Raw genomic sequence first — 20,621 nt, 5'->3', positions numbered from 1 at the left:
CCAGATAAACAGAACAATTTTTAGTGTGATTATGTTTCATGCGATATTTAACAGGGTATCCTGTATTTTTTATTTGCTAAATTTGGCAACTCTATGTCTGTCTCCAATGAGACTCAGCTTCCTAAGGACAAAGGCTGTGGTCTTCCGTCCTTGTGCGTTCAGTACTGAGGACATCACCAGGCACTTAGTAGAGGCTTGGTAACTGTTGGATGGACGACTGCTACCCAGACACACACAGGAAACCCTAGGATTTCAGTTAAGATCAGGAATGCATTTCTATTTCTATGTAGAAATGCAGGTTTGGAAGGAGGAAAGACAATGTGCTCACATTTAATTCATAATCTATAAACTAGGCCTGTCAGAAGGAGCAAAAGGTGTCTGTGTCATTCTCTATCTTGTCTTTAACACATATAATAACAAGTCACACACTGCACGGCTTCTATATACTTTAAAGTCTATAATCAGCTCCCACACAAATCACATTATGAGGGTGAGAAGTTAGTGTACCGAATCCAAAACCGGGCAGAATAAATAGTAGCAGCAGCCAAGAACCAATCTACTCTATGTTGGGGCCAGTTCTGTGTCTATTAATCAGGTTGGAAATTAATCACCATGCTTTGCAGGAAAGCTTTCCTAGGAGGGCAGCGTGCAGTGATGGAAGGATCACAAGCTCTGAAGTCAGACGGACTTGGGTTTGCAGTTATGACTCAGCCACTGCGAAGCTGGAAGCCTCTCTGGGGCTCAGTTTTCTCATCAGTAAATCGGGTTATAATGGAATCTCCTAAAGGTCAATGCGGGTATTAAGTGGAATAATGTACATGAAGTGTTTTGTATGGTACCTATCCAGAGTAGTATTCAAGCATATTAATGGTGGCGGTAAGGATAATTATGCTTTTCCTTCTGTTGCAACCGGATCAAAATCTCTTTGAACATGTGAGTACATGCTTTATTTATTTTTAATTTTTTACTTTTTTTTTAAGATTTTATTTATTTATTTGACAGAGATAGAGACAGCCAGCGAGAGAGGGAACACAAGCAGGGGGAGTGGGAGAGAAGGAAGCAGGCTCCCAGCGAAGGAGCCCGATGTGGGGCTCAACCCCAGGACTCTGGGATCACGCCCTGAGCCAAAGGCAGACACTTAATGACTGAGCCACCCAGGCGCCCCTTTCGACTTCTTTTTTATCCTCCAAGGGGCTCTAGTAAAATGTACAATAAAGAGTAGTCGTCTTCTAGACTTCCAAAGAGACTGAGGTATTGGAAATGTTCGGTACTTCAGTGCCTTTTATAAAGCTGATGACGTTTAACCACCCTTGGTTAGATAAGACCAAAAATTAGCCTTTGGAGGTGACTGGTAGACTGCACACTATCTTTCATAAATCATTGATAGACTAAATCTGGGCAGATAAGAAACACTAGCCACTTCCTTCTTAAAATATTAAAGAACAGTTTTGGCACAAATACTGTTCTTCCCACATTTTCCACCAAGATGTTCTATTGGCTATGTGCCCTAATCACAGGCACCCACCTTGGGGCACATCTCTCCATGAGGTGGGGGTTGCCCTTGTCACCACCTGCTCAGGAAAAGCATTTGGAATGATTGCTAATGAATACACATCAGGGGCGCCTGGGTAGCGCAGTCGTTAAGTGTCTGCCTTCAGCTCAGGGCGTGATCCCGGCATTCCGGATCGAGTCCCACATCGGGCTCCTCGGCTGGGAGCCTGCTTCTTCCTCTCCCTCTCCCCTGCTGTGTTCCCTCTCTCGCTGGCTGTCTCTCTGTCACATAAATAAATAAAATCTTTTTAAAAAAATGAATACACATCAGATAGAAGCCATTCGCTAGTCTTCGTTCTTGTTCCTAGCTTAGTTTAACTGCAGCCATTCTCAAACTTCTCAAACTTCTACTTATTAAAATACCTTGACTTAAATGTAGCAAAGTCCTTATTGGCACCTGCTTTTATAACCATGTCATCTTCCTGCCCCCCCCCCCACCACCACCAAGTCTTCTTGGAGCTCTGTGGCTTTAGATAATTTACCTGCTATGTAATTTTTTCATCTGCCAATGAGAAAGTTGGAACTCTAAGCTCCCTTACAGTTCTGTATCCTTAGGACCCCATCCCTCTCTGCCTTATTACATCTCTTTTAATTGAGCCAGAATCTTCCCCATGCTAAGTCTCAATCTAGGAAAGACTACATTGGTCAAAGTGTTTTTTTTTCTCATCATTTTCATGTTCATTTCTAGGTTAGCTCAAATGTGTACTCAAACTGATTCAGGTAAAAAGGATCCAAAGATGAAGGTTGAGCTCTAATTAACCAGAAAGTCCACTGACCACTCCTTTACAAGGCTTGGGGACCAAAAGGGACCTGACACCTAGAAAACATTCAGTGATTGTTGATTGTGTCATTGCTGGGGAATTGTGTCGTTGCTGGGGAAAATTAATATATTGGAATTATCCCATCCTTGCATATGCCCTTGATTACGCCTGGGAATGCCATCCATCTGGCCACTCTTTTGTGCAAAAAAAGTCAAGATACAGGGAGAGAAAGAATTAGCTAAGGCTAGCGGCATGGAATAGTCTATGTGCCAAAATGAAGGAGCAGAGTTAGATCTTTCCAACTTTTCTCTGCTGTTTCCTTACTCACTCATCCCAGGTTGGTAGTTTGTATGGGGAGCTTGTCCGTGTTGAATAATTTAAAGGACTCCAGATGCCTTGAATTACACCAATAGTTATTCATTTCCTTACGGTAAATAGTATCCTCTGCCAGTGGTCTTTAAAATGCAAATATACCCAGGTGGTAGCACATAAAATTCCTAAGTAACACTTTTTTTTTTTAAAGTAAGTTCCTTGGGGGGAAAAGGAAAGAAAGAAACATTCTGAGAACAGTTCAAAGTTAGAGATCAGGCAGACAAAGAGTGGTGGTGATGTGGGTAGAGAAATGGATGCTAGGAGCGGGGACAAAACTCTAGAAAGGTGGGGCAGGGGACAGAACACACACTCCCACTTGCTTTATGCTTTCATCTCTGGGCTAACCACCGCCCACCCACCTCCTGCCCCTCCTGGGATGTGAAGAGTCTGGGAATTCCTTTGGGAGCCAGATTGGCCACATGCAGATCAGAGTGGCTCTATCTATGCCTGTGGCAGTTGGGGCTTCTGACAGCATCTCTTTGCCTTGTCCTCAGGAGACCTGGAAGAAACAGCCCTAGGATACTTGGTGATGAGTCTACTCTAAGTATATTATTGAGGACATTGCAAATCACACCATGACAAAATAATGATGATGATTCTTGAGAGGAGCTGGCTTCTACTTTGTGGGCACTGTGAATCTTGAAGCTGAGCGGGATTCCTCTAGTGGGTGGTGTTGTGCCCCTCAGATCCCCTCCCCCAAGTGGAGGTCCCCAACCTTCAGTTGTTGTGACTGTTGGCTGATAATGGCTTCCAGCTGCCTTCCTTCTTCTGAGGATTACCCTTGGCTGATGGGAGCCCCTTGCCCAAGAGCTTATGACCTCTCTAAAAGCAGCCCGTAGTCAATGACTAGCTAATTGGGTGGCACAAAAGAGCACTTGCCCCAAGAGAGTAAAACCGTGATGGGCTATATGCTTCAGAACCTACTTCCTTTGGATCAGTCAAAGGCTAGTCTTGACTTGAGACCCTGCTGAGCTCTGTTCCTTCCCTCTCCTGCTTCACTCCCTCCCCTACAGGCTTTTTTGAATGAGCACTTCTCAATGAATGATGTAAACCCCAATACCTGTCTTTGGCTCTGCTTCTATGAACTTGACTCTTAGGCATTCTACTTTATTGTATCTGAGACACTACTAACCGTAAGACAATTATGTTATATATCACCAAGAAAGACTAGATGGTGACAATTCAGATGTGATACACAAGATGTGTATTTAGTTGTAAGACACGTCATAATTTCAATGAAAAAAATGGGCATCTTTGAATGAATTAAATATGGTATGTTTAATATATATGATCTCAGTACATTGCATACATCTCTATGCCACGTGTTTACACATAGGCAAACAAACTTTGTTTCAACTTTCTTTCTATACATACTAGTTTACAAGTCTGGAGAACCATTGCTATGGTCCAAGTGTCGGTGTTCCCTTCCAAATTCGTATTTTGAAATACCATTACCAATGGTGGGTCCTTCACGAGGTGACTAGGTCCTGAGGGTAAAGCGCCCATAAAAGGGACCTCACAGAGCTCCTAGCTCCTTCCACCATGTGAGAATAAAAGTTTGCAACCAGAAGAGGGCCTTCACCCAGCCATGCCTGCGCCCTGATCTCCGACTTCCAGCATCCAGAACTGTGAGCAATAAATTTCTGTTGTTTACAAGCCACCCCATCTGGGGAATTTTGTGATAGCAGCCCAAACAGACTGAGACAATCGTAGTACCATATCTAAATTCAGTTTTAAATCTCTCTTATTTATGGCTAAGTTTCATCATATGCAAGTGATGAGAACTGTTTTAAATAGTAAGGGAAATAATTGTATGTTCTACAGGATAGCTGCTTATCAAGGGCTTCCAGAAAAATTATTCTCAGCCATAGAGAATGAATCAGACTTTGGGACAAGTTCAGATTTACTGAAATAGAGCTAGGGAACAATAATGGGAAGATGAGACTCTGGGAGAGCATCACTGCTTTCAGGATGAGGACTAGAATCCTTATCATGGCTACGGGGCTCTGTGTGATCTTACCCCAACCTACTTCTCTACCCTCATCTCAGAACACTCTGGTCCCCATCTGTGTGGGGGTGTCCACACACACTCGCTATAGCCACTCTGGCTTCTTTCCAGTTTGAGAAGGTGCTAACCTCTTTCCCACCACAAGGCCCTTTATTACATGTGGTTTCCTCTTGTTGGGATGTTCTTCCCTCCCACCTCTTTGCCTATTTACCTTTACTCAAAGGAGTCTTCTTCCAGGAAGCCCTCTCTGATTTCGCAGATTGAAAAGAGGTCCCTTGGGGTGCTTGGGTGGCTCAGTCAGTTGAGCAACTGACTCTTGATTTTGGCTCAAGTCTTGATCTCAGAGTCATTGGGTCAAGCCTGAGTCAGGCTCTGAACTCAGCATGGAGTCTGATTGTCCCTCTGCCCCTACCCCCCACTCATGCTCACTCGCGTGCATGGTCTCTCTCTCAATAAATAAAATCTTAAAAAAAAAAAGAAGGGGTGCCCTCATTTTACAATTGAATAGCACTGTATGGTTCTCCTTTCTGTTGCCACATGTTGCAACTTTCCATTTGTTCCTATTATGTAATTAAGACCTATACCCTTATTAAGTTATGCACTCCGTGAGGGAAGCTCCAAGTCCTTGCTCACTGCTGGACCTGTCACCAGTATATGGGGCACCCAATGACTCGGTTGGCCAATTGAGTAAATCAGGTCAATAGCCTTCCTTGATCAGCTGCATGAGTACCAAGGAATAGTATGGTACAATGGTTAACTGAGTGTTTAGACCTTAAATCAACTGCACAGTTCAGGATAAAATCCTGGCTCTGCCACTTACTAGCTCTGGGTTTTGGGGCAACTTAATTCACATGATTGTGTCTCAGCTTTCTCATCTATAAAGTGAGCATAATAATTTTGTATTTTATTGACTCCAAGTTGCCCTTGATTGTAAGACGCCTCATATACTATTAAAGAAAAACCTACCAATTAAGCTAGAACCCAATGTTTTCTTATCACTGAGGCTTTTTCCAAACAAAACCAGCCCATTCTGTAAGATGATCTTAGCAGCAGGTGTCAACAGAAGGTTTCAAGCAAGAACCAGGAAGCTGTTATAAATAACAAATAACTCAACACATGCAGTAGCAAGGCTTGTAACTCAACTGAAATGCTGAAAACAAACAGCCATGCCCAAGTTCACATCACTACCGTACCCTGCGGACCACACCTAGGAGAGGCCATGGCTTCTAAGACACCCTCAATTCCAGAGAAGTTAAGATGTGAAAACAGGTGCATCAGCAAATTGTTGATTGAGTGATTGATTGCATCCTGGGCTGCTTTTATTTTATGGAAAAGCTCATTTCAAATCTACATGAAACTACACAGAACACAAAGTCTTAGTGAAGGAGGCCTGGTGGTCTCATTTACAAAAACACATGGCCTCTGTCCTTTGGCCTTCAAATTCCAGGAAAGGTGCCTCAAACAGCTTCACATTTGCACGGTTTGGCGCCAGAGCCCAGGAATAGCTGCTGGCATCCACTGTTGGACGTTCTTCAGCCACCAGAGTGTCGGGTCTCTTCAGCAGGTCATTCCTTGATCAAGAAAGCACTTCCACAAATGCTCCATCCTCTTGTTTTGGCTCAGGACTTGGGTTTTCAGCCTCATCTCCGTTAGTAGTTGCTGTCGCCACGTGTGGTAGGTACAGTGAGACAAACCTGGGTCCAGTCATTCAGCAAGGTCACCTTCACAGCCCATTTCTCCCTCAAGCTCCTGAAGAGCAGCTGCTTCTGGGCTTCCATCGTCAGCGACGACACCTGCGGGGAGTTCTAGGCATCGGCCTCCCGACTGATGGCTGGAACTGCCTCACCAGATACATTCATCATGAAGAGTTAGCTCCTTGCAGTCGCAGAACCGCCGCCACGCCACCAGCTGACCGTCCTCTCCTGGTGTGTGTTTCACGCTGTCCCAACCTCTTGCTGTACCGGTAGGATCCATGTGAGTTTTTTTTTTTTCCAAACTTGACCCATTTTCCTTCTGAAATGAACTCCCCTGAAATAACAGACTGTTGGGTATGTTGAGACCAAGCCATCAGTTCTTGGCTTTTCATTTTCACACCAGTTAGTCTTTATGGGCTTCCGGCAAGAAGTTCATGCCCAAGGTGTGGGGTGTGGGGAAAGATATGCCTTTGGGAACGGGGACAAGAGAAGAAAGGACAAGGCCCGAGGCAGCAGTCTGAGGAGATGCAGTAAACTGCTTTTAGATCTTGGATTGAGAAGTGTGTTAGACTGTATGAAGCGCATGGCGTATTCGTACAAAATCCTGGGCACGCAATGAATCGTGATATTATGGCCTCTGCCAAGCAGTCTGTGGCCACGGTGTCCTTCCCTTGGGCACCTTGGGAAGTACCAGGCCACCTAACCTCGCACAGACTCACAGACTCGGCACAGCCTTCAGGCGAACCCATCCTTTCATTCATTGTAGCAATGGAAACCATCAAGAGCTGGGAGAAATTCAGGCTTTTTCAATTTTGTGGCGGTGGAATTACAGTTCCCCACAAAAACTGTAAGTAAGGGCCACAAGGGCCAGGATTTTCATCTGCTCGTTCCCTGCCATAATCCCAGGACCCAGGACGGCACTTGGCACTTAGCAGGAACTTAGTATGTTTAGTGGATTGAATGGGCGAATAACTCCGTAGATATAACTAGAGTTAACTGTGGTGATACGAGAGAACTCACGCTGTGCAGGATGACTCAGAGCTGAGTCAAATGTAAAAAAGGCTTTAGTCCTCTGCTCTCCCCTTTTCTATGGCAGCCTTTAAAATATCCCAGATTTATGGGGCAATTTTAATGGAAATAAACCTAATAAGTTAAAGTTACATAATTAATTCTATTCAGCCTCCATTGTAATTACTTACTGATCCGAGGCTGCTCGTGGAGCACCTGGCAATAGTGAAAGAAAAACAGCAGCAGGTGTTCGGACTTAGCTTGTGCTTGCTAACTAATTAGATGAGGATTTTGCCCCTGGAAATCCCAAGCAGTTTTCACTGGGTTCAAAAATTGAAAGTTAGAACCCCCGGGGCCTCAGCCGACTGTTTATCTTTCTTGCTTCTGGACTAGGGGACATTCTATCATCAAGATGCTTTTACACAGGCCTAATCTTATGCATTAAAAGTCAATGTTAAAGTTTGTCTCAGCCTTCTGATGATGCCAGGTCTTACACAGTGCATCAGAGCATGACCTGGAGTCAGGCTGCCATGGGTCAGGTTGCAACCCGGCCATTCACTAGCTGTGTGACCTTGAGCACGTTACTTCACCTTTCTGTGCTCCAGTTTCAAAATCTGTAAAATGGGGGTAACGATACTATTTACATTACTAGGTTATGAGGATTAAGCAAATAAGCAATGCCTTGGACATGATAAGTGCTAGATAAGTGTTTTTCAAATAAATCCTTCAAATTAACTGTCATCTCCTATATGTCAGGTCCCAAGAAAATTTTTGGCAATAATTGATTGTATGATAATTTGGCCATCTGATGGGAGTTGTTATAAAAAGATTTATATATCTGCCTCTTAAAAATTAAGAAGCTAGCTCCTATTTAAAGGTGTGGTGTGTTCAAGGATTGTTTCGGTGGAGCATGTCAGCTAAAGCTTTTGGCAGCATGCAAGAGAAATTCCCTCTGGTTACCTGATACAAAGCCACTGGGGAGGCCTCCAGAGCCAAGCCTCAGAAAGGACTGGAATCAGGCATTTCCAGGCATGTCAAGAGCAGGGACCCATGAGGAATTCCCTTTAGGAATGAGTTCAGTGAGTCTCCCTCTTGCATCACTGCCTAGAGAGCTACCTTCTTTGAGAGAGTTTGGTCTGAAGTCACATGCCCATCCTTGGGCCTCGTGGTAGGAGCAGGTGTGGCACCTGGATGGGTGGTCCTAACAGGACGACAAGAAATGGAGGAGAGAGGGTACCCCAAGGAAAGCCGGGTGTTACCACCCAAAGAAGGGGGGAGGGTTGCTAGGCAGGCCAAAGAAGCAGCCATCCACCTCACGAAGAAAGAAAGAGGGTGGGAAATGTTTTCCAAAATCTTGCTTATGTTTGTACTGCTGGCCCTTCCAGGAATTTAAATGTTTCTCTCCTCAGAGGGTACTCCCGGAGAGGCTGGCTCATCCTGAGGGCATTCATGCAAAAAGAGCAAAAATCTGGCACTAATCATACACACTTCTCTCCCTGGCTTAATGAAGCTGCTCTCTAGTTGTTTGTATTGCATTAATTTAAATACTAATCTTTGCCTCACAATTTCATAATAGCAATAATTTCTAGTTCAGTCAAAACACATTACGCTAAACTTTGAGAATTCAACAAATGACAAGCTCCAAAACTGGCTCGCATATTCATGAATCCCCCTTTTTCAGTTGGGTTGTTTTTGGCTATAAGTACGAGAACACCCAACTTGATGTTGCTTAAGCCAAACAAAAATGTATTGGTGCACAGAACTGAACGTCCAGATGTAGGACAGGCGTCAGGGGACTTAGTCCAGTGGTTCCAGCTCTACTTCTCTGCGAGTACCATGATGCTTTCTGCCTTTGTTTTCTCTCTGTTCTTTATCTCAGGCCAGAAGCAAGATGGCGCAGGATTTCCAGGCCTCTCGAGTACCCAAAACAATAACCGGAGGAAGAGGAGATCGTTTTTTAATGTAATTCTCAGGAATAACGTAACTTTCCCTAGAATCTTCTAATGCTTTCCTCTCATCTCCTTGGTCCAGGCTGGATCACATGGCCAATCCGGCAACAGTCCTTGTGGCCAGGAGGATGCCATATGCTAACTGGCTTAGATCTGGGTTCTTGAACCAGTCACTGGCAAAGAGAATTACATTATCCTGCCTGGCCCCCAGCTCACTGGCTGTTAGGCAATGAGAAAGAGGAAGAATTTATGTTAAAGGAAAACAGAGTAGGCATTGATCTTTTTTCTCCCCTGATATCTGAACCTCACTACTGCCCCACCCCGTGTCTGAGGAATTTAAGATTTAGTGGAAGACAGAGGCCACTTTCCAAGAACAATGGAGACACCATCAGCTCTCTGACCTTTCTCACAGCCAGAGCAGGGGCATGGACGAGAGACTCCACCGATCACACGTAACTGCTTCAGTGAGGTTCTTTTTGGAACCCATGATGCCAAGAGCCAGAAATGGCCTGAAAAATCCATTAGAATGTTATGGTAGCTGGTTCCAGGGACAGCAGCAGCAACAACAGATACCTCTAGTGGAGGGTTGCCAGGTTCAGCAAATGAAAGTACAGTTAACTTCGAATTTCAGATAAAAAACAAATAATATTTAGTATAATTTTTTCAGTATAAGTATATCTCAAATACTGCCTGGGATATACTTATACTTCCAAAAACTCATGCATTGTGTACTTAAAATTCAAACTTAACTAAGCATCCTGTTTTATCCAACTATAATCCAGTGGCATCAGAGTATTCAGTGGCAATGGCAAGAGGGTCCTCAACCAGACTGGGTTTGTGGCTGGTTTTTGAATGTGGTCCATGCTGCTACCCCCCTCCCTTGCTCCTGCTCAGTTTCCAAGCCTTTCTGCATCATTACCAGAAATTCTGTGAGACTCAATCATGCAGCATAAACTTCAGTTGCTTGCAACTGTGAACTAGTATCACACAAACCTCAACGTCCATTACAAAAATTTGAACCTGTCCTTTAGCATTGATATCAGGACGAGAGAGGACAAGGAACATTTTTAAAGCAGAAGTAGGATGGTGCTGCCTTCTGAATTCTGGCCCCTAGGCTTCTGCTTTATCAGTGGCTTAAGGAATTTCACAAAATGCCTCTTGCTTCAACTGACCTAAGTGTGAAATGGAAACAATCCTGGAATGTTAGATGAATTAAAAATTAAGGATCACAAAATCCTGGCAGAGACAACATCTTTCCCTTGTTAGGACACTTCCTTTCCTTTAGCCTGTCGTGACTGATAAAACTAAATTCTTCTCATATAAATAATCACCCTATTACCAAGTTTAATAATATGGATACATTGAAAACCTGTAACATGAAAAGCATTATTATTACTTTTTGGCTCTTACATTCTATTGTATTCCTTTGAACTTTCTTACTTTTCCAGAATAATATGTTTCTTCTTGGGGATCAGGGGCTGATGCTAATTTGCTACTTGTCATTGGGTCATATAATGAAGCAATTTAATTGCACTGATGGTTATAGGCCTGAAACACAGCCCTTCTTTCTTCTCTAGATATGAAAGAAGCATCTTGGTTCCAGATCATGAAATTTGTATCTTGCACACACGCCAGGGCATACTGGGTCTCTTGGGCTACTGGCTTATTAAGTGATGATAAAGGTTGTTGAACTTGGTGCTTAGATGCTGAACACAGCCTCTCCGGGCTTTTCCAGCTTATTCTTTCACAGCTGGAGCTGCTGACATGGCTCTAGAAGCCAAATCTGAAGCAAAGATTCTCTGAACAATTGATAATTTTAAACATGCACAGACTACAAAAAGGGGTGGTGGATTTTTTTTTTTTTACCCAGCATTCATCCCTCTTTTCTGCATAGGGAAGTATAGCCCCACACGATAGGAAATCTAAGAGGGATAATAAAATCACAGCCTGCCATCCTAAAGAAGCTGAGTGGTCCCTGAAGATTCCTTCTACAAGATCCTATTTCTCATTGTCCCCGTCTAGCCAAAGTGGTGGAGCATGTGACCTTGGCCGGGTCCCATATGTGACCATAATGACTGGTCCTCTCAACCACAACCAACAGGACACAATAAGACCTGGACTAGGGCTCCTGAAGAAGGAAAATATTTGCCCTTTTTCCCGGGATTTGAAGTGATAGGAATTTAGGTTTGGAACTGCAGCAACCAAACTGCTACCATAGTAAAGAGGCTTGTCTGAAAATAGGGTGAAGCAGAGCTTGTAGAACCGAAGATTAAAGAGAAACTAGGTCCTGGTGACATCACTGGACCTCCTTCATCAAGTTTCCATGCCAGACCTACCACTAGAATTGTCAAAGTCCTCATTCTAGGTCCGTTTGGTTTCTGTCAGTTGGAATAGACGGAGTTGTAACTGATACAGCAGGGTCTGGCCCCCCTGCACTCGCAAATGTGAGTGAGAGTGTCCAGAATGAACAACACTCGCAGCCAAGCCTGGGACTTCTGGGTCACTATCAGGCAGAGTCTCCTCCAGCATCTCCTGCTGTAGACCCTGGAACTTCAGGTGTCTCCGTCTCCTCCCCATCAAAAGAATATTCCTACCTGCCCTAGAGACTCCCATCGCCATCGTGGGGATAGCAATACGGAAGAAACTGATAGGGCAAAGCAGTTGCTACAGTGTAATTCTGTAATAACATAGCGGTCGTCTACTTGCTTTCCAAGCAGTCTGGGGAGCTTCACCCAAAGAAGCAACTCTGGGACCACACTTTATTGTTTTGGTTTTTTCATAAAGGGCATGATGCAAAACCAGAGTTTTACACCATAAATTACCTTTTAATTCAGCTGCCTTGCAGGTCATGTTTGGTTTCGATACATGTTTGGCAGTCTAGACCATGTTTTCTACTTTCCACAAGCTCATGGCTTGTCTTTAGGTGGGAATGGTTAAAAGTTAAATGAGATTGTATCTGTTTGGGGTCTACAAATAATTTTGATACTAACGTTCAGTATGTGTTATTTCACAAAACCCTGCCCTCAGCTCAGGATTACATGGAAGCGACTCACTGGTTTGTTTGCGTGGTTCAGGCGGAGGTGGGACAGTGCTAGATTACAATCTGGTTCAGTTATCAGATTTCTCATAGTTTTCTAAATGTGTTCCTGAGAAAAGGACTAAGTGTGAGTGACACTACAGTCAATGTCCTGTAAATCAGAAAAGTGATAAGTCAAAGGGGAGAGAAAGCTCAGTGTCTCTACAGGTGTTTTAAGAATTGTGTTAACATGGTAACGATGCCATAAACATGCCAGTTTAGTATTAGACAAAGTATTTGCTGGTTTCTAGAATCATCAAGAAATAAGACAGAAAGGGCCCTGAAGTAAGTGGAGATGAAACCCCTATACCTCAGTCCTTGTATTTCTGCAAGAAATTTTGTCTCCCAAGAAGGTCTGATTATAGCTGCACATCTGTTTTCCAGTCCAGCATTTTTAGGAATAAAGCTGATGTTTTGATCTTTGTGGGTCTGACTCCTGTGTCCTCTTTCATGAGTTTGGAGCTGGTCCCAATGTGGGAACATTTTGGGGAGAGGAAGTGAGGGAAGCATGCTCCTGTGGCCATAGTCAGCGTTTGTGTTTTATTCAAGGAGCGATGAAAAGATCATTGAAGGGTGTCAAGTGGAGCGACATGCTCAGATTTCCATACTGGGGTGTGAAGAATGGGGTAGAGGGAGCAAGAACGGTGGAAGGGAGATAGGTTACGAAGACACGGCTGTGGTCCAGGTAAGGGATGGACTGGTCGGAACCAGGAGGGTAGCAGCAGAAGGAGAAATGAAGAAATTCCAAGTGCTTTATTGGAGTAAAGAAATCCTTTATGAGCAAAATAAGGATCACGTCACATCTGGTGTACATTTACTTACAATGATACATTTTCAAGTTTTATTGTCTCTTCAATTCCCCTTTATTTCTGATAGAGACTCTAATCCAAGGACTCACCCCTGCTTCCCTGGGAGGAGAGTCATGATAGACCATGCTTCACAAACGTGTACCAAGTTACAAAGATAAACAAAAGCTAAAGGCCAAGATCATGTAACAATCTGACTGATAATGTGTTCATGTCTTGACTTGTGATACTTTGACCATATTCTCAAAATTGCCATATCAGAATAATCTTGAATGTGTTTATTGGACCACTTAATTACTTCTTTGTATTCAAGTGATGTCTAAATGGTTCTAGGATTTGACATCCTTTACAACCATGTATTTTGATTGAACACTTCTTTTATGTGTGAAGATCCAACCATGTAAAACTCTTTTATGGGATCAGTTTCCTTCCCTTAAAGTTTACCTGTTTGTAAGAATAATTGTACACAGTCGGATTGTTAGTAGAGCGCCACCGAATGCCTTGGCATACCACACCTACGTAAGGAGCAGATCATAAGAATATGTACTTCCTGGTTGGTTTGTGGTTACAGGTTAGCAAGTTGTCCTCCTCACAAGAGTCAGGATCACCCTTGGCTCTAGATCAGTGGTTAATGGCATTGGACAAAGATATTCTACTCCCATCAACTCACAAGTTTTGAAGAGATAAGGTTTCCAAAGTAGAATTACAAGAACTGGATTCACCTGGCTTCTGTGGAAAGGGTTTTCTTTTTTTTTCTTTTTTAAGAATTTGCAGAACATATTCATTTATATAAGATGATTTTGTGAAGGCAGAATAGATATCCTTATCCCAATTTTGTTTTATACTTCAATGGCTTTTAGTATATTCACAAAGTTGTATGATCATCCCCATTATCTAATTCCAGAACATATTCAAGACCTAAAAAAATACAAAAAAGCAAAAAATACCCTCCATACCTCCATACCCATTGGTAGTTCCCATTCCCCAGTTCCCCCAGCTCCTGGAAACCACTCACTTCTGAACTCTATGGATTTGCCAATTCTGGACATTTCAGACAGATGGAATCATTCAACAGGTAGCCCTTTTTGGCTGGCTTCTTTCTCTGAATGTGTTTTCAAGTTTTATCTGTATTGTAGCATGTATCATAACTTTACTCCATTTTATGGCCAAATAATATTCCATTGTGTGATACACTACATTTTGTCATCCATTCATCAGTTGGTGGACATCTAGGTTGTTTCTACATTTTAGCTGTCAAGAATAATGCCGCTATGAACATTCATGTGCAAGGTTTCATGTGCATGTATATTATCAACTTTGTTGAGTATGCACCTAGAAGTGGAATTGCTAGATCATATGGTAACCTATGTTTAACTTATGAGGAATTGCCAAACTGTTTTTCATAGCAGCTGTGCCATTTTCGTTCCCACCAGCAGTGTGAGCCTTCCAGTCTCCCCACATCCTCACCGACACTTGTTCTTGTCTTTCATATAGCAGTCTTAGTGTGTGTAAAGTGGTATCTCCTAGTAGTTTTGATTTGTATTTCCCTAATGATTAATGATGTTGAACATATTTTCTTGTGTTTGTTGCCCATTCGTATATCTCCTTTGGAGAAATGTCTATTCAAATGCTTTGCCAATTTTTTTAATGAGGTTTTTTTTTTTCATTGTTGAGTTGTAAGAGTTCTTTATATATTCTAAAATCAGGTCCCTTCTCAAATATTTGATTTATAAATATTTTTCTCCACTCTGTAGGTTATCTTTTCACTTTCTTGGGTGTCCTTTGAAGAACAATTTTTTTTTAATTTTGAAGAAATCCAATTTATCTCATTTTTTTGGTTGCTTCTTCTTTTGGTGTCATATCTATGAAATCATGGCCTAATCCAAGGTCACAGAAATGTATACTTAAGTTTCCTTCTAATAGTTTTATAGTTTTAGCTCTTACATTTAGGTCTTTGATCCATTTTGAATGAATATTTGTGAGTGGTGTAAGGTATGGGTCCAACCTCATTCTTTTTGCATGTGGATATTCAATTGTCCCAGCACCATGAAGATACTATTCTTTCTCCTTTGGATGGTCTGGTACCCTTGTTGAAAATCAACTCAACATAAATAAATAAACCCATATTTATTTCTGTACTCTCAATTCTATCCTATTGATCTATATCCTTACGCAAGTACCACATTGTTTTGAATATTGTAACTTTGTAGTAAGTTTTGAAATTAGAAAGTATAAGCCCTCCACCTTTGTTCTTCTTTTCAAGATTGTTTTGGCTAGTCTATGTCCCTTGGATTTCCATGTAAACTTTAGGAACAGCTTGCCCACCTCAGCAAAAAAAGGCACCTGGGATTCTGACAGGGATTTCATTCAATCTACAGATCAATTGGGGAAATATTAATGTCTTAATAATATTGTCTTCCAGTCCATAAACATGGGCTGTCTTTCCATTTATTTAACATTATAATTCCTTTTAATGAGATTTTGTAATTTTCATTGTACAAGTCTTATACTTCTTTTATCAAATGTATATACAAGTAATTCATTCTTTTTGAATTTTGTATATTGAGTCAAATCCTACATCCTTGCTAAACTTGCTTATTCTAATAGTCTTTAGGATCTTTAGGAGTTTCTACATATAAGAACATGTCATCTGCCAAGAGAGTTTTACTTCTTCCTTTCCAATCCAGATGCCTTTTATTTGTTTTTCTTATCTAATTGCTCTGGCTAGGAACCCACATTACAATGCTGAATAGAATCGGAGTACATTTGGTGTGACCAGATGACCTCTTTGAACCTTGATTTTATTCTCTGTGCAATGAATGGGAAGAATAGTATCTACTTCCTAGGGGGTGTTGAAAAGAATGATGCAAGATGCCTTGCTCCAGGCTTGGCATTTAATAACCACACACGCATACAGTAATTCCTTTTCCCTCAATTATCTCCTCTACTATAGTATTTTGAGCTCCTAATTTTATATCACATACTATGTTCCTATCTCAGCTCTCTTGCTAGACAGTCTTCAAGCCCCACTCCCTGACTGGTATTATTTATTTAATTTCAATATATATGACATGCAATGTTATGTCAGTGTCAGGTGTATAACATAGGGATTCCACGACTCCATACAACATACTCTGCTTACCACAAGTGTAGCTGCCATCTGTTATCATGCAACACTATTACAATATTATTGATTATCTTCCCTATGCTGTGCCTTTTATTCCCGACTCATTCATTCCATAACTAGAAGGCTGGATCTCCCACTCCCCTTCACCCGTTTTGCCCATCCCTCCTTCTCCCTTTGGGCAAGCATCAGTTTGCTTTCTGTATGTGTAGATCTGATTCTGCCTTTTTTTTTTGTTTATTCATTTGTTGTGTTTTTTGGATTCCATGTATAAGTGAAATCATATGGAATGTCAGACAGTCTCTGACTTATTTCACTTAGCATAAGATGGACCCTCTGGGTCCATCTGTGTTGTTGCAGATGGCAAGGTCTCATCCTTTATTATGGCTGAGTATTATTACATTTTGTGTGTGTATATGTGTACATTTTTTAAATTAATTCATTTATCCATGGACACATGGGCCGCTTCCATATCTTGGCTATTAGAAATAATGGGGCAATAAACAGAGAAGTGCATATATCTTTTCAAATTAGTGTTTTCATTTTCTTTGGGTAAATGCCTAGCAGTGGAATTATTGGATTACATGGTGTATCTATTTTTAAAATTTTGAGGCACCTCCATACTGTTTCCCATAGTGGCTGCACCAACCACAGTCTTCAAGCTAAACTAATGCAGACTTCCTCGGAAGATGCCAGGGCAGTCTATCAAATCTTAGTGTACCCGATCATTTAGGCTACTTCTTTAAGATGCAGATTCCAGGGACCTCCCTCAAAAGATTGTTGTTCCATGTGTCTGGGTGTGGCCCAGGAATCTACAGTGTCGTCAAGTAACCCCCAGCTATGCTGAATGAGATGGTCAAGGGCCACACTTAGGGAAATCTATGATCTGACAAAAGCTTACTTTAGAAACCTTAGAGCTGCATTTTCTTCAAATTTGGACCTGTACAAAGACAGCAAACCTAGTTTTCCAGGCCTCTAGGGGGCCTCTGACGGAGCTGACCCAGAAACCCGAGGCAAGTTCATCACGCATGCTCCTTGTGATGATGTGGACGTATCATGTTTGCCTGTCCAGAATCCCTTTCCCCTTTCTCTGCTAATCCTCTGGATTTTCCTCATTCCTAGTCCAAATAGTTCAAGTCAGGCTGACGCCCTTCCTCCCCACCCCCAACTCAAATTAACGAAGGTCAGCCTCCGGGACATTTACTAGAAAAAAGGAGAGGAAAGCTTTTCCTCCGGGGATTGGAGGCTGGTGGAAACTTAAGGCTGGAGCTGCTTGCGTTAGTCTCACCTAAGACGGAGAACTTACTGAGAATGAACCAGTAGAGTTGGTGGTGCTGTGACATCTTTAGGCGTCTGGAGTTCTTGGTAATATGAGTTACTAATTCTCTTTTTGGTGTTGAATCTGTTTGAGTTGGAATTTCTTCTTACAGCTGGGAGTTCTAATATGCAGAACCAACCCCTCACATGGAGGCCTTGACATCACCCCATCTCTCCTCTTCTCCCACCACCTCTCTGCCCAAACAAATCCTCCCTCCCTGGACTGTCCCAAACAATTCCCCAGCACCTCGCTTTTCTCACAGAATGTCACCTCCTTGCTACAATGGGACCTGTTTCCCGTGTCCCTATAGGCAGGGGACTTGGTCTTTAGGGCTAGGTCTAGCCCACTTTTCTCCCACTCTCTGGGGCAAAAATCCTTTTCTTTTGAGAGTCCTGTTATAGAGCTCGCTGTTCATTACTGATTTCCTGATTACTTAATTCACTTAGGACTCTGACACCTGTTTTATAGTCTCCCCTTCCACCTCTGCTGTCATTTCCAGAGGGATTTCACCATTCCATTTAATAGCCTGTAATCATAGATCATATAGCATTTACTGTGTACCAGGCATAGTTCTAAGTAGCTTACATATATTTTAGCTCACTCAATGCTTAGAACAGCATGAAGTATTATTAGCCCCATTTTATAGACAAGGAAACTGAGGCACAGAAAGGCTATTTAGACTTTTCTAGAGCTCCCCAGCTACTAAGTGGTAGAGTAGGGATGAGAACAAGGAGTCTAACTGCAGAGTCTGGGCTCTTAACATACATGCTAGCCTCCCGGTTCCCTTTTCTCTGAAATTGTAGCATCCCCCATAGCCCCTCTATATTGGTCTTGTGAGGGTGGGAGGCAGTCAGTACCTCCTCCAACTGAGTCACTGTGTATCTGGAAGGGCCTTGGAGAGATGTCAGCTGAGGGTGGTTTGGATGGCCATTGAAGACCTGTACTTCCCCTTTCTACAGCACGTGATTTATTGTCATCTCCCATGTAAATGTACCCACTAAGAGATAAGCCCAGAAACTGGTGTTTAGGTTGGGCTGAAGACACAGCATCAGAGAAGAAGGAGATATATATATATATATATATATATATCCACTTTTTTAAAAAAAATAGATTTCATTTATTTATTTGCCTGACAGTGAGAGAGCAGGAGCAGGGTGAAGAGCAGAGGGAGAAGCAGACTCCGCACCGAGCAGGGAGCCCCACGCGGGGCTCAGTCCCAGGACTCCGCAATCATGAAGAGCCGAAGGCAGACGTTCAACCAACTGAGCCACCCAGGCGCCCCGAGAAGGTTATATATTCTGTCCTGGTACCCCATAAAACCTCTTTTCTGACCCAATAATCCTTATAATCTGTGGGAAAGGTGCTGCATTCAGGCCATTCCTTAGAACGTGAGTCTTCTCCCTTGCTCTGCTCATGGCCCTGTGCTCAACCTTGTAGAAGCTTGGCAGGACCTGTTCAAAACCTCTGGTTTTCTTCCTTCCTCTGTTTGCAAGAGCAGGGAGAAGGAAGGCAGGGGGCAGTTTCACCATCCCAGCCATTCACACCTAGACCTAGCTCTATCCAGAGCTGCTCCCCTGCCCTGAAATTTCCTTCTCAGTCCCCCATTCCAACATCATCCCACCTCCAAGCCTTTATTCCTCTCTCCAGCTCAACAGCTTCGCCACCTTCCCCTCCAGCTGCTGAACCCCCCCCCCCACTTCACAATGCCCCCTGACCTGCCAGACCCAACCTGCAACATGCATCCTTGGATCAACACCTCTGCTCCAGGTTCTACCACTGGCAGAAAAAAACTCACACAAATGTGTGTACTGGCGCCATTATAAATATAAGGTCGCCAAGATCAGCATGCCTCCCCCCCACTATGACACCAAGCAAGCCTAATTAGTACTCACAACAGCTTTAATTATAACTATTGAGTACTTACTACGTGCCAAGCACTGTCCTAATCACTTTACAAGCACTTCATTTAATCCTCAAAACACCACCAGCATGAGTTAGGGACCAGCATGATTCCCATTTTACATAAAGGAACACTGAGGCATCGGGAGCTCAAGACCTGCTCATGGTCACAACTGCATCAGTCCAGCCGCCAGTACACCCGCCCACACACACAGCTGCCTGCCGGTCAAGAGCCCACCCAGCCCGTTCCCAGCCGTCTCTCCCGCACTAAACTGCAGTGTCACGCTGGAGCAGCGGTTTCATCGGTGAAGTAAAAGAACAGGAAGGAGCGAAGAGAAGACAACCATCGCGATAAGCTCCCGAAGGGAGGAGGGGGAGCAGAGATACTTCCTGGTCATCGTTACTCAGCACTTTGTGGGGTTTGCGGGGTTGGCGAGGCGGGAGCGTGGCGGACCTTTTCGAGGAATCCAGCCCTACCTAAGCGGCCCCTTCGTGGGAGCGTTCCGTTAAGGCCGGCTGACCCCTTCCCAGGTGGCCCTGTGGCTCTGGGGATGGCTGTCCGCGTCCCCGCTTCCCCCTGCCATGCACAGTGCCTGCGTCCCAAAGGCCGCTCGGCTGCCAGCATACAGCCCCACTCCCAGCCAGGGTGCGGGCGGGCGGGGCAGCGGGCTTGGAGCCCAGGGCGCTCCCTAGAGCCCCGCCCAGCGTCCGCGCCAACCCCGCCCCCGGGGAGCGGCCCCGCCCCCAGCCGGGACCTCGGTGATTCCGGAAGGCGGGGCCTGGCCGTAGCGCCGTGGCGGGCGCGAGAGGCCCGAGCGGGCGCGCCCCCGCAACACGCACGCCGCGCGCGCCCGCCCGCCCCGCCCCCAGTTGCTATAAAGGGAAGGCGGGCTGAGCGCTCTGCAAGCTCTGTCCGGCGTTTTGGATCCAGTTTCATCGGTTCTTAAGGTTGCTTGTCAGACCCCAGCCGCCAAAATGGTGAAGCAGATCGAGAGCAAGGTACGCGCTTCCGGGGGAAGGCCCGGGCGCGACGCGCAGTCTCGTAGCTGGGGAGG

The 20,621-nt window shown here is 43.9% G+C and overlaps 1 protein-coding gene and 1 pseudogene across 1 annotated transcript in view; one reads left to right on the top strand and one right to left on the bottom strand.

The window, feature by feature from the left end:
* Positions 1-6,091: 6,091 nt before the first annotated feature.
* Positions 6,092-7,284, bottom strand: LOC121103022 (annotated as a pseudogene).
* Positions 7,285-20,367: 13,083 nt separating this feature from the next.
* TXN (thioredoxin) overlaps positions 20,368-20,621 on the top strand; it is a 14,648-nt gene continuing 14,394 nt past the window's right edge. The window contains exon 1 of the mRNA XM_040631695.1: positions 20,368-20,565. Coding sequence (XP_040487629.1) covers positions 20,542-20,565 — 24 coding nt within the window. The 5' untranslated portion in view covers positions 20,368-20,541. The remainder of the gene's footprint in view (positions 20,566-20,621) is intronic.

Source organism: Ursus maritimus, unplaced genomic scaffold, assembly GCF_017311325.1.
Source record: "Ursus maritimus isolate PB19 unplaced genomic scaffold, ASM1731132v1 scaffold_17, whole genome shotgun sequence".
In the NCBI taxonomy this organism is placed as follows: Eukaryota; Metazoa; Chordata; class Mammalia; order Carnivora; family Ursidae; genus Ursus; species Ursus maritimus.
Note: the sequence above shows the minus strand (reverse complement) of the source record. Positions and strands in the feature narration are given on the sequence as shown.